The 14,478-nt window shown below is 33.6% G+C and overlaps 1 protein-coding gene across 1 annotated transcript in view; it reads left to right on the plus strand.

The window, feature by feature from the left end:
* LOC150095239 (G protein-coupled receptor-associated protein LMBRD2) overlaps nucleotides 1-14,478 on the plus strand; it is a 218,087-nt gene that overhangs the window by 164,306 nt on the left and 39,303 nt on the right. The window contains exon 13 of the mRNA XM_090410332.1: nucleotides 3,309-3,510. Coding sequence (XP_090266458.1) covers nucleotides 3,309-3,510 — 202 coding nt within the window. The remainder of the gene's footprint in view (nucleotides 1-3,308; nucleotides 3,511-14,478) is intronic.

Here is a 14,478-nt window from a genome sequence, read left to right on the forward strand (position 1 = left end):
AAAAGCCTATCCATCAAGAAATTTGATGAACCCTTTTTTTAGGCATATACAGCAATCCCTCGAATGCCTAATGTGTTCTTTAAAACAGGCGCATTAATCGAAAATGCACTAATCGAATATAATAACCTATGAGAAAATGTATAATTCGTTCCTCAGATTTCTTTTTTGACCCTTAATTTTTTTATAAAATAATTCGGGTATGTTTCAGGGCCTAGTTAAAGGAAAACCATGAAGCTGAAAGACAATAAAACATATTCAGAATATACATTTATTATTCTGTTTGTTAACAAAGAATTGTGCTAACGTAGTTTGGCGGGCATTCTGTTTCTTTTTTTCATACAACTGATGGTATGGCCCTATTGCCTATTCTGCAAATTTTACTGGTTCTCTCTTCACCAGGGTCAGTTTCTAAGCATCGCTGCTTAAAAACTTCAATGGTACAAAAACTATTTTCAAATTGTTTCTGTGAAACCTCTTTGGGCTTGTCAGTGATTAAATTTTCTTCATATTCTTCAGGATCTTCCTGCTGTGTATCTAAATTTAGCAGGTCGGAATCACTCAACTTCTCAGAATGAGATTTAATTAACTTAGATTCATTTGAAAAGCCTCTGAAATCATTTGCACAATGTGCAAGAATGTGCTTCCAAACAGCTCGCATATTGCTAGCGGTAATTTCATTCGACTTTATAACCAGGCTGAGATTTCTCTGATTTGGCAAGAAAAGTCTTCGAAGGCATTCGTTTCCAAAAAAGGCCAGTTTCATCGACATTAAATATTTGTTGATCACAATAGTCTCCTTTTTACACAATTTTCTTCAAAATCTCTGGATATCTCCTTATCTGCACTTGTAGCTTCTCCTGTGATTAGAACATTATGTACACTATTTCTTTTTGAAATGCTCAAATCACCCAGCACTAACGTGGAATTCTTCCTCTTTTCCATCATTGATAGTCCTTTCTTTCCAGGTTACAAAGAGACAATGCTTTTGATTTAATAAGGTTTAGCAAGATCCGTTTTTGGTTACAATCTTCAATCCATGTAAAAAGAAGTCTCTCTCTAATTCAGTCATTATAATACTTTGATTTTGAGTGCATGCATGATGAACTTGAAGCAGCCTTACCTTTCTCTTTGTATTAAGCAGTTGATTCACCATTTTTGTGTTCTTACTTGTTCTATCTCTGCTCTGGACTCCCCTTGTTCATTTTTCTTTATTATTTCAAGTTTTTCTTCCAATGAGATTACTTTTTAAATCATTTTCACACTTCTATTTTTTGCTCACTAATTCTGTTACTCATGATTAAAGGTTAGGAAAATAATTTAAAATAAAAAAGTAAGGAAAACGATTGCACATGATATGATCTACAAAATGCTGTGTAAAGCGGATGACATAAATTTTGGCGGTAAATTTGAAACATAGTGTACATGGAAATAGTGTAGTATGCCTTTAAAAAATAACTTTGTAAAATGTTTCAAATCGGTAACTAAATTATTTCATCCTGGTGAGTGATTTTTTTTAAATAGTTAGTCATCAAAAATGTATAGATCGAAAATTTTTAAACTCTGTAACATTTATTTTTAAGATGTATATGGGCGCACTAATTGAATTTGGGCATCGAAAAAAAATGACGCGTTATTCGGGGGCGCATTAATCGAGGGATTGCTGTACTTATATACTTGATCACATTAAAATTCAAATTCCACCTTCTCAGTTGACTCTTTCAGCTCTTTAAGATCATCCTATAAAGAACTGAGGTTATTCATGCAATTGAATATTCTACTCAGTCTCATATCATCAGCAAACCTAGAAATTTTAATATTTGATCTGAAATCATTTATGAATATATGAACAATGACCTAACACCAAACCCTAAATGGAATCTGTTTCTAGCTACTTAACTCTTAGAAACCTACCCTACTTCTAAACACTTCTACTTGTCAGCCATTTCCTCTCCATTGGGTATCAATAATACCTGTTTGGCACATTTTAAATCTACAGGTTCTTATGTGAAATGCTCAAGGCTTTGCTGAAATGTTTATTTCCTTCAACCTGTGCCGTGTGCTATACTGTATGTTAAATAACCTGTTGCATTTATCTCATTTGGCACATTAAACTATCACTCATTGTCACCCCTTCTTTGTTTTATACACTTGACTAGATGAAAGTCGTGTGCATATTTGTAGTAGAATTTAAACTTAAAACTACAGAATGTTAAGAAGGAGCATCTTCCACTTCTGAGTTATAGATATCTCTTTACCTGTTTTATATTTGACAGTGAGGAGAATCAACTATTGGCATGGAAGAAGTGCCATACATTAAGTATTTTATATATATATATATATATATATGTGTGTGTGTGTGTGTTCTCTTTTATATTCAAGCAAACCTAGAAATTTGGTTTATATATATATATATTCAAGCAAACCTAGAAATTTGGTTTTATATATATATATAGGGTGTCCCAAAATTGACGCAAGATTTAAATTTAGCGCCATTTGTGCGGTAAAGTGTTGCCAACGAGAAAAATAAAGACAGCTGACAGTTCAGGGTTATTAAAAATGGAGTGCCACACAAATGAACAATGCATTTTCATTGTTGAGCAATGTTTTAAAAATAATGAAGGTTTGGCAGCTACAGTTCGCAATTTTCGTACAAAATATGGTCGGAATAGTGATTTAACTTCATCAACTGTGAAAAGATTAATTAAAAAATTCAAGGAAACTGGATCAATTAGTGATCTTATACACTCTGGCCGTCCTTCAACAAGTCGTTCAACAGAAAACATTGAAGCAGTTCATGAGAGTGTTGCTGAGAGTCCAGGAACATCAATTCGGCACTGTGGTTCTTGAATTGGGCATTTCGAGAAGCTCTCTACAGCGTATTCTCACGAAAGATTTGCATCTTTATGCTTACAAAGTTCAATTGACTCAAGAACTGAAGCCTACTGACCACACACAGCGAAGAGAGTTGCTGTACATGTTGTCACGAGTGTGCCAATCGTAACATGTAGTCAACTTTTATTTGGAACTCAAGCTCGCATTATTGTTTTCAAAATGTACTACTGTTTTTTTGGACTAGTACTGTTAATGCAATTTTTAAGTCTCTGTTATTTTTTGTATGTTTCTTTGATTGTGATACCTGAAGAAGTTGACCCATTCAACGAAATAGTAAACTAGGAGTATCTTTTTAAATAAACCATGTTATCTCTTTATCACTCAGTATCAGTCATTTAAAATAATTTATATATATATATATATATATCCTTTCTCTCCTCCATCCCCAATCAAATAACAAGAGATGTATTTTTCAGATTATGGGCCATATGGATGTGATTTCTATTGTTTCTGATGGATTCAACATTTACTTTCCCATTGCTATTTTCCTGTTTTGCCTTGCTACTTATTTCCATCTTGGGAGTAGAGTGTTGCACATGATTGGATTTGAGCAGTTTGTTGGTGATGATGAAATGACTGCTGATCTTATTGAAGAAGGAAGAGAGTTAATTAAACGAGGTAAGTTTTTGAAATAATGCCTTAGTTTTTTTTTTTTTTTTTTTTTTTTTTTTTTTTTGTCAATTTAAAATAGCACTTTTTACATATCACAATAACACAAATGAAAATGGACATCATCTAAGTCAGGGTTTCTCAAACTTTTTCTACGACAGAACACCTTGGTTATTTTGTAATGTATTAATTGGTAATTTAGCTGATTTTTTATTATTAATTATTAATTGATAATTAATTATTAAATAATTATTAATTAAACCATCATTAAATTAATTTGTGCTGATTTTCATTGACATATCCTATTCTGATCACCAAAAATTTATATTATAAGTACTTACGAGTGAATGCAGACTTTTTTTTTTCTCCTGTATGCTGGTAGTTTTCCCTCCTTTTGTACATCCTGAAGATCTTTGTAGGCTTGAGGTGGATGACTCACTATTTGTTCCGTCACAAACACCTTCAATAAGAGATTTCTTAATACACAATTAAACAAAGTGCCTTGTCTCTTATTCATATTAGAATTTAAATCTGTATTTCTATTGCTTTAAAAAAAATCACGTCACTCTGGTTTCAGAACAATCACTTACACACTGCAATTATTAAAACATTTAAGGAATAGAACAACATAGTTAGGAATATAAATTAAATTAAACTTTAATAAATATTTTCCGATATTTCGGCAATGTCACATTGCCATTTTCTAAAGGAACTTACAAAAAAGTTACGTGCAACGTAGGCAGTACAACACAGAAACTGGGAATGAAAAGATGAAGCTATTGTTCTCCTAACAGTCCTGATGGTGCCTTCTAGCGGGCTAAGTAGATGTTCTTGGCCGTTGGGCTGAAGGTCTGCAGATGTAGGTCTACTTAGCCCGCTAGAGGGCACCATCAGGACTGTTAGGAGAACAATAGCTTCATCTTTTCATTCCCAGTTTCTGTGTTGTAGTGCCTACGTTGCACGTAACTTTTTTGTAAGTTCCTTTAGAAAATGGCAATGTGACATTGCCGAAATATCGGAAAATATTTATTAAAGTTTAATTTAATTTATATTCCTAACTACGTTGTTCTATTCCTTAAGTGTTTTAATAATGCATAACCAACGTATAAGCCTGTCTACGAGAATACACACTGCAATACGAACTTGCGAAGAAAGTATTCAGTATTAATAGATTTGAGAACTGGATACAGACTACTTTTGATCTTCAATTTCAGTGGGAAAATTTTCTTTATACTTCCTTGCTGATTGGTGACTAACATTTGCAACACAGATGTTATTTCTTTCAATTTTGAGAACATGTCACTCATTGTTGTATTGGCTTGCAGGCAATTTTTATGATCAGTCATAAAAGGCGGTATTCTCTTTCCCGATTGTTGAAAGATTTCGATGTGTGAAAATTAATGATAATTCATGAATATTTCCATGTTTAAAAATATGCTACTTGGTCACTGACATTTGCTACACAGATGTCATTTCCTTCAGTTTTGAGAACAGAGGATACGCCACCCATTGTTATAACCCGCTTGCAGGCAATTTTTATGTCCCATCATAAACAGCGGTATTCCCTTTCCCAAATGTTGAAAGGTTTCGATGTATGAAAATTAATGATACACAGATGTTATTAGGCGTTCTGGGTCTGAGCTTTTTGACATATTCACAAATATTATTCTCCTCAGAATATTTCTACTATAAAATATTTATTCATGAAAAATGCTTAGAAAACTAAAATGACAAATTCCAGAACTTCTCGCGAAACACCTATTCACCTTCCGCGGAACACAGTTTGAGAAACCCTGTTCTAAGTTATGCAAGATGTATATTCTTATGAGTTTACAAAGTAAATATATTAATCAGTGAAAGTGTGTTAGATCGGCACACAATTGCAAAGTATATAGTGTAGAACTAATCTTATACCATAGAGTAGTAACTGCACATAAAATGTGTTATGGTGTGTTTAACCCTAAAAGAAGTATAACAAATATCACTGGATAAACTTGCCATAGAAACCCAGTTTAAAGAGATAGCTTGTATGATTCATCCATGAACAGCAACAAAATCTCTGGTCACCATGATTGTTACATCACCCCAAAAGAAATATATGATCGAAACTATCAAATAATTGATTTAAAAAAAAAAAATTCAATAACATTTAAAAGTAACATCGAAATCAGAAGATACAAGATTTACATGACTGACTGGATGAACTAAATGAACAAGTGCATATGGCTTCTGAAATAGTAAGGAAGGAAAGCAGTCCATACTTCATCTCATAATTTAGAATTTGATGACATGCAGAATGAGAGAAATTTATTAAATTTCCTACACACACACACACACACACACACACCAAAGGGGGGGGAGACTAAGAACTAAAGGCAACTGCACTAAAAATTCAAAAGAATGAAAATGTCCCTGAATTTCGATGGTATAAAATAGGAGAGGCTATTAACCACCTTATCGGCCATAATGGATCAAATATGCATCCTCATACGTTTCGTATCCATCATATACTTCAATGTAATATCAATGATATTACAATTTTAATATGCACTTCGCATCCATGAGAACCTTGACATCTATAGACATTTTGGCCAGTAGCATGGTTAAACATGGAGGAGAAGATCTTTAGAAACAAACACTAAATATGTGCTTGTATACTGCTTTAACTACAAGCAACATTCTATTTCAATAGATGATCTAAAAATGGTAATTCACACAACCCAGCAAATTACAAAAGAATAACATTGCTTACTGCCATTATAAAAATCTATAACAGAAAGTTTCTAAACCATATTGAACTGTAATCTCTTTTGATTAAAAAATTAAGCATGTTTCTCAAAAAATAGAATTATTAATGAACACATCCACTTTCTTTCTCTGAGTACTTACTCATGGTAGAAGGAATCTCTCAGTGATGTGTTGGCCTTTTTTTCTTCTTTCTGTATACCTTTCTTCTTATGATCTTTACCTCTTCTTTGGATCTCTTTCACTGTGATCTCAGTCCTGCTAGGAGGTCCTGAGTAGCCAATCTAGGATCATTCAGTTAGTGTGAAATCGCCTACAATATCAAAAGTGTCATAGTAAGTTTCATTTTCCCATAAAAGGCTTATTGCAATGCATTATGCTGTCTGGATAGCCCTGCTGCACATTCACATGTGATTCTATGGTGGTTGGGGTGCTATTATGCTAATTCTTTCTCCCTTAAGTATGAATTCGCCATGCTCAGAAAACATAAGAAACAAAAATACATTAGAAATATATAAAAACACATTATTGTTTTTAATAATTCATTCTACTGGTGAACATCAATCAGAAAAAAAATAACCCTTCTTTATACAGAAGAATTTGAAAGAGTTGACAGGTTCTTTAAAATCAGTAAAAAAAAAAGTAATGAAACCATCAAGGAATGATAAGGAATAAGTGAACAAGTTACTAATAATTCACTAATAAGAAAAAGTGAACAGATAACTTGTTATAGACATAACAAGTTCACTTTTTCTTATACTTGAATCTGCAGTCTGCATGGCCTAGATGGGCTACTTTCTGTTATCTCTCCCCAGACACACTCAAAATGCCCAAACCCAAATCTTAGTCCATCTGTCAGCAGATTCATAACCATGCTCATTGACATTCATATATCCTAGCTGAACTTATGCACACATCCTTGTTGTTCCTCCCCAGATCTAGTTTATGTGAGTCTCTGCATTAGGTCTTATTCCAATAAATAATTTCTCTAGCCACCTGATGCAAATCCATTCAAGTTTGATTTGATTTACCATCAAACTCACTCCATTTTCTTTTCATCCAAAAATGCACACCCATTTTTTCTACATAGCCTGTTCATTGATTCAAATGCTATAGGAACTCTCCTCCTTCTTAACTCATAGCTATCATATCTCAGTAATAAACTAGCCATTTTGTACTTTCTCCCTTTTTCCATCAAGTCTTTCATATCATCTCTTATATTATATTATTGCTACTTAAGTCATTAATTCCAACAAGCACTACCATCTCTTTTACTTTTTTTTCTGTTTCTGTATTGCTTTTGCCACATCCTTTATTTCAGCACTCCAGAGAATTGATGTAGTGATTCTGTCATTAAGTGAAAATTTAATTATCAAATCACCATATCATTTGACTTATTTTTTCTTATTTTAATTGACTTACGTTGCTATTTACTGATAATTACGACTTTCTTTCTTATTATTTTCTTTTCCTGTCTTAGTTCATAGTTCTTGTAAATGTTTTTCTGCTTTCTCCAACTCGCTGGTTGATTTTCAAATAATTCCTTTTAATCTTGAAATTTCATATGTTAATTTTACTTTGTTTACATCATTCATATGAAGATTCTCATTCTGGGTTCCACGTTATTATTATTCTTAGTTTTCAACATTGCTCTATTGTTGTGCTGGATTTTTGGTAGCATGCTAAAAACTATCTTAATTTAACTATTAGTCTTAAAATATATTAGTATGTACTAAATACAGTGAAATACACAATAATATAGTAAAATTACAGGAACTAATTAAAAAAAACTTAGTAAATCAAAAAAATCATCTGTGTCAAAACAAATAAATTTACAATATGCAGTCAAAATGAAATCCCTTCCAGATCATCCCATGTGAACATGGGAACACTACCTATCCCTCTGTCTACCAGCAGCTCTTTAAAACACTGAGCAGAACACTGATTTTCTACCAATTTGCATAGCTAGTTCAACATCAGAGTTTCTAGTAGGATTTGCTACTTTCCATACAGCATAATATTTTTTTGAATCCTACTGGAATGTAATAACTACACCTCTGGCTGCTTGGTATAGCACTTGCATCACACTGCATAAAATTGAAACACCATAAAAAAATGTACCATCCCTATGGATTCATTAAATGCACTATACTTACCAAGAAGCTAGTGCAATGTAGCACAAGATTTCTGTTTCATCTGTTACATCATATAAAGGGGACTTATTCTGGATTTCATCTTTGTCAAATCTGAAGCTATGTTAGGATCAAAGAAATGAGACTGCAACTATTTTGAAAGTATTTCCACTTGGTTATATATAAATTACAGATGCCAAGAAATTATATTCTTGGTTTAATCCTTTATCTGAATGTAAGCAAACAAAGTTTGTACGTGAAGTAACTTCATGACTGGGCAACTCGTATATAGAGGCTAATGACTTCACATCACTTGCCTTAGTATCCCATAATACAAAGCACATATGTCCTTGTTTGCTTACACTTAGATAAAGTATTAAACAAGAATATAATTTCTTGGCATTGTTAATTTATATTGCGACCAACTAGGTCTGCTCATTCTACATCTTCATCTGTCTGTCATTTATACCGACTCTGGGAGATTGTTAAACAAAACTATTATCTCTGGTGGCAATGACCATGAAAGAGAGAGATTAATAAAAAATTATATCAGATAAAGAGTGAAATCAGACATTGGCAGTCTTTTCTGCACAGAAATCATAGAGAGGATCATAGTTGTTATGCTTAGCTCTACATAGGTTATACTCATCTCACACACTTCCTCTGGGGACGATGTGCATGTGTATAGGTACTGCGCATCACTTTTAACCCTTTTAGACTGTCGTCATGTTTTTAATAAGTACAATCATTATTTTACTTATTAAAAATTTTCTGCTCAAGTCATAAGCTGCAGATTCACTTTTTGAAGATTTAGCATTATACACTCAGACTGATTTTATCCAAAGCATCATAATTTGTCTTGTGTTTTTAAATTTTTATAAACAATTAATTTATATGGATTCTCTGTTCACCTTAGAAATTATATATAAAAACAGAAACCACACTTTTCCTTACCTCATCTTTGATAATATCAATATTTCCATGTAAAATCAGATAACTCTTTGTCTGACTGTCACCTCTAGCTCCTCTCTCTCTCTCTCATCATAAACACATCACATTCAGATCATTCTTTGCCTCCAGAAGTCTAATATCCTTTTCTGCTCAAGTCATTATTTCTTGCCTGTATAGCTAACACTATATAAATCTGAAATTCTTCCTACCTTATAATATTGTTCTTACATATGAAGTATCATGCTAAAACCTTTATTAAAAATGATTTTCATGCAAATGTCAACAATCATTTTTAGCCATTGCAATCAGGTTGACCCTTCTTTCACAGACTCACTTCAATCACTTTCTCATAGCCTATATTTCTGCCTTATATCAAATAGCATATTGGGGGGGGGGGCTTTAAAATGGTGGCCAAAGTGGTTCCCAGAAGAAAAATGTGTTACAATACTTTTCCAAAGGACATTTCTCCAACATGTATATAAATTCTTGGAGATTTCCTGAGAAATCCTGAAGATTCTGACCAATGTCAGCTTACAGAACAATAAGAAATACCTTTAAAACTGCATTGCAATGCAGTTTTAAAATGCAAGTCTCACCATTCAGTAAAAACTGCAAACTGCATAGCATGTGTGTTTGTGCCAGATCTGGGATTTAGCACTACATAGTCTAGATCAGGAGTCGGCAGCGCAACACCTGCAAGCGTCGTGGCACCCGCAGTGAATTTTTGTAATTTATTGTAAACTGGTTTATTTTAGCCTATTAAGATGAGCGACCACTGATCATAAGTAGTTTGAATTGTTAACGTCATCTAATTATTAACGCAACTGCTCTCACCACCCTTCACACCACTTCTAGATGTTGTTAGAACCCTTTGTTTTTTAGTATGTGTGTTTGTTGAATCACTTGCGCCATCGGTGTAAATATAAAATACTTTATTTACAAAGATATTTTTAACCCTTTATAATGGATAAACTTGAAAGGAAAAGAGCATACTATTTTAATGATGATTAGGAGGAAGAGTATTGCTTTATCAATCTTAATGGCAAATGTATTTGTTTATTATTGCATAATAAACAAATACATTTCTAAAAAAAAGTAATATAGAAAGACATTTCAAAGCCATTCATGCCAATTTTAATTTTGACTATCCAGTGAAATCTGAAATAAGAAAAAAAAGATTTTTATCTTTGAAATCATCCATTACTAAACAGCAAAATTTTTTTACTAAACCGTTGCAACAGTCAAAAGCAGCAACATTCGCATCTTTTAAAATTTCGCATTTGCTAGCTAAGAAGAAAAAACCATTTAGAGATGGAGATTTAATTAAAGAAGCTATGTTGGAAGCTGCAGATTCACTTTTTGAACATTTCAAAAATAAAACCAAAATAGTTTCGACTATAAATACATTGCAGTTATCAGCAAGAACTGTAACTAGACGAATTGAATCAATTGAGTTTATTTAGAAACAGAATTAGCAAATGATTTGGAAAAATGTGTTTTCTTTTCGCTATAGCTGGATGAATCAAAAACAAAGGGGGTAGAGTTTGTTGTTAGTCAATATGTTGCGACCTCAGCTTGTAGAAATTAGTACGACCTGGCAATCAGAATCAGACCTACTAACTGGTATCGAGTGTCATGGGTACAGTATTTTTAGGAAGGATAGAGTGGATAGGATAGGAGGGGGCATGCTGCTAATGATATCGGATGACTTAAACCCAGTTAGAGTTGAGACCTATGATTGCAGTACTACTACTACTACTAACAGTATTTCATCTGGCAGTGAGTTTGAAGCCATCTGGTGTGAGATGGAATCTAGCAAAATAAATTACATAGTTGGGTGTTGTTACAGACCTGGAGGATCGGTTGCTGGTGATGAAGAAATGCATCACCAAATAGAAAAGGTGAGAGCAAAAAGAGTAATCATAATGGGAGACTTTAATTATCCATATATTGATTGGGTAGCAGTAGAATCTCATGAGAAGAATGAAAATGCACATATTGAGCTGTCATAGGACAACTTCCTCAAGCAGCATGTGACAGAAGGAACTCGATGTCAAAGAATGTTAGATTTGATTATAGTGTCAGAGGGCATTTCAATTAAAGACATAACTATTCTGCCTCCAGTGATCATGCGGTACTCACTTTGGAAGCAACTAAGTTTATGAATGTTCAGAAAAGGTTACATGCTGAACTACAAAGCAAGAAATTATGACCAACTGAGGAGTATACTGAGTTCAGTGGAATGGATCGGTTGCTGGATGGAAAGAATATCGATAGTGCATGGGAAGCATTAAATGATGCAATATCAGAATGTGTCCCGAGAGTTTGAAGAATAAATTGAGTAGGAGTCAAATGGATATGTAATCTTATTAAGCAAGAGATTCGTAAGAAAAGGATGATATGGAAGGATTACCGTTTGCATAAGGATGACGTCCATTATAAACGTTCTACGCAGCAGGCTAGAATAGTCAACTGTTGTACGGAAAACAAAATGATTATGGAAAGAAACTGTCTCTGTGTGCTAAAGACAACCCACAAAAATTCTATCGATATGCAAGTTAAAGAAAGAATGAATATGAAAGAATAACTCTTCTAAATCCAGATGACGTGAGGGTTACAGATGCAGAAGAGGTTGTTCAGTTAATGAGTGGCCATTTTGTTAAAAGCTATCAACCTGGTGAATGTAACATTGAGCTCACTGTTACCTCTTCACTAGATGGAGAAACGCAGGTGTGTGAGGCCGAGATAGTAGAGCTGTTGCACAAACTGAATAAGAATTCAGCAATAGGGACTGATGGAATACCAGCACGTCTGCTAAAAAGAGTGTTCAGCTGAACTGGCTATTCCATTCACCAGGATGTTTAATATGAGTCTCAGAACAGGGAAGATTCTGCACGAATGGAAGGAATGTATGGTAATTCCATTGCACAAGGGTGGTGCAAAGACTGATTTATCCAACTATCGACCAATTAATATCTGAGGATTGGTGGTGAAGATTTTGGAAAAATTGGTTAGGGCCCACATTCAGAAATGGGTTGACAGTGAATCTCTACTTTGCAATGAACAACATGGGTTTACTAAAGGAAGGTAATGTTTTAGCAACTTGCTCACATTCTATAACAATATTACCATTGAACTAGACAAGGTGAATGGATACACCTTGATACTTTTAGATTTTGCTAAGGCTTTTAACAGAATACAGCATGGCAGACTGTGCTGCATAAATTGGAGAAAATGGGTTCGTGTTATACAATGTTAGCATGGATAAGAGGATGGCTGACTGACAGATATCAAAAAGTAGTATGCAGGGGATCTGAGTCTGCAAGGTTTAAGTTAACAAGTGGTACCACAGGGATCAGTGCTTGGTCCACTGTTATTCGATCTGTATATTAATGATATTGGGAAGGATTTGACAAGCGACATAGTTATTTACTGATGATGGAAATATAGGTAGGGTAATCAGGAATGCTGCTGATATGCAGTCTTTGCAGAATGATTTGAATAGGATGGAATTGTGGGCATGAGAAAATGGATCAGTTCAATGTCAGTAAAGTAAAGTCATTCACTTCAGCATGATTAGATATCCAATGTTGTATTATATTGCTGGGATTAGGCTGGAATAATCTGATGAGGCTAGGGATCTTGGAGTGTTAATAGATAGGAAGTTGAAGTTCAGGGTACATGTGGTCTTATCAAGGCCTCTATAAGGCCTTGGTAAGACCTCACTTGGACTATTGTGCATAGGTCTGGTCTCCTAGTTTTTGTTGTGATTCTGATATATTGGAGAGAACTACAAAGGAGAGTGTTAAAAATGATATATGGATTGTGAAATACTGATTATGAAGACAGATTGATAATTTGTAGACTGCAGACATTAGCAAACAGGAGAAAGGGGGTTGATATGATTTAGACTTACAAATGTCTGAATGGGTCATACAGGATTTCAATTTATGGAAGGTGGGGAAAGGACGAGAGGGCATCCTTGGAAGCTGAGAATGAAGACTGCCAAGAAGGGTGTGAGGGCTAGATTTTTCTCTCAGAGGGTGGTGCGTGATTGGAATGAATTGCCTTTGGATGTTGTGAGTGCAAGCAGTGTGAATAAATTCAAGAATAAGTATAATATCTGGTGTGTGTAGTATGTGGCCTCCCTCAATGAATCTCTGATTCCCTGGAAGTCTCTCTTAATAAAAATAATAATTAGCAATTTCAGTGAAAATGGCATTTGATGATTTTTCTACAAAAGAAGAATTTCTTAAAATTCTTCCATTGAAGGGGCACACTAGAAGAGAGAATATATTTTCTGTTTTTAAAGATTTTGTGTTATACAAAAAATTGCCAATTCACAAATTAACTTCAATTATTACTAATGGTGCACGAGCAATGGCTGGTAAGGAAAATGGATTCATTGGCTTGTACAGACAAGACCCTTTATTTCCTAAATTTATTGCATATCATTGTCTTATTCATCAGGAAATGTTATACACTAAAACTGTCAATTTTAAACACGTAATGTCAATTGTAACAAAAAGTATTAATTCGATAAAAATCAAAAGCAACTCAACATAGGTTATTTGAATTACTTTTGAAAAATGAAAACGCTGAAAATGATGACCTACTATTACGTACTGAAGTGAGGTAGTTGAGCAGAGATAAAATACTTGAGTGATTTATTATTCTTTTGCCACAAATAAAAGAATTTATTGCATCAAAAGGCGATTTTTACAAAGAATTAGAAAATAAAAATTGGTTAATAGTCTTGGATTTCTAACAGATATAATGGCAATGGTTTAATGATTAAATCTACATTTACAAGGGAAAAATTCCCATATTGCTGATATGATTAGTGCAGTCAGTGCTTTCAAGTGTAAGTTGGAACTATTGAAATCTCATCTGATGAAAAATTCGTTGTCACATTTTCCTAATGTAAAACATTTCAATGAAAGTTTGAATAATGAAACATTTAGCACTACATCGTATATAAAAATCATAGACGTAGAAGAGTTTCCTTCCCACTTTCAAGATTTTACAACTTTAGAACCTGTTGTTAGATTTTTTCCTAAATCCGTTTAACTTTACTGAAGGTGATATACCTGCTAAAATTTTCAATTACTTCAAGCTAAGTAATACAGAAGACTGGAAATGAAAATAA

The sequence above is a fragment of the Typopeltis vanoorti genome, chromosome 20 (genome assembly GCF_054136105.1).
Source record: "Typopeltis vanoorti isolate ZY-2024b chromosome 20, IOZ_Tvanoo_1.0, whole genome shotgun sequence".
NCBI lineage: Eukaryota > Metazoa > Arthropoda > Arachnida > Uropygi > Thelyphonidae > Typopeltis > Typopeltis vanoorti.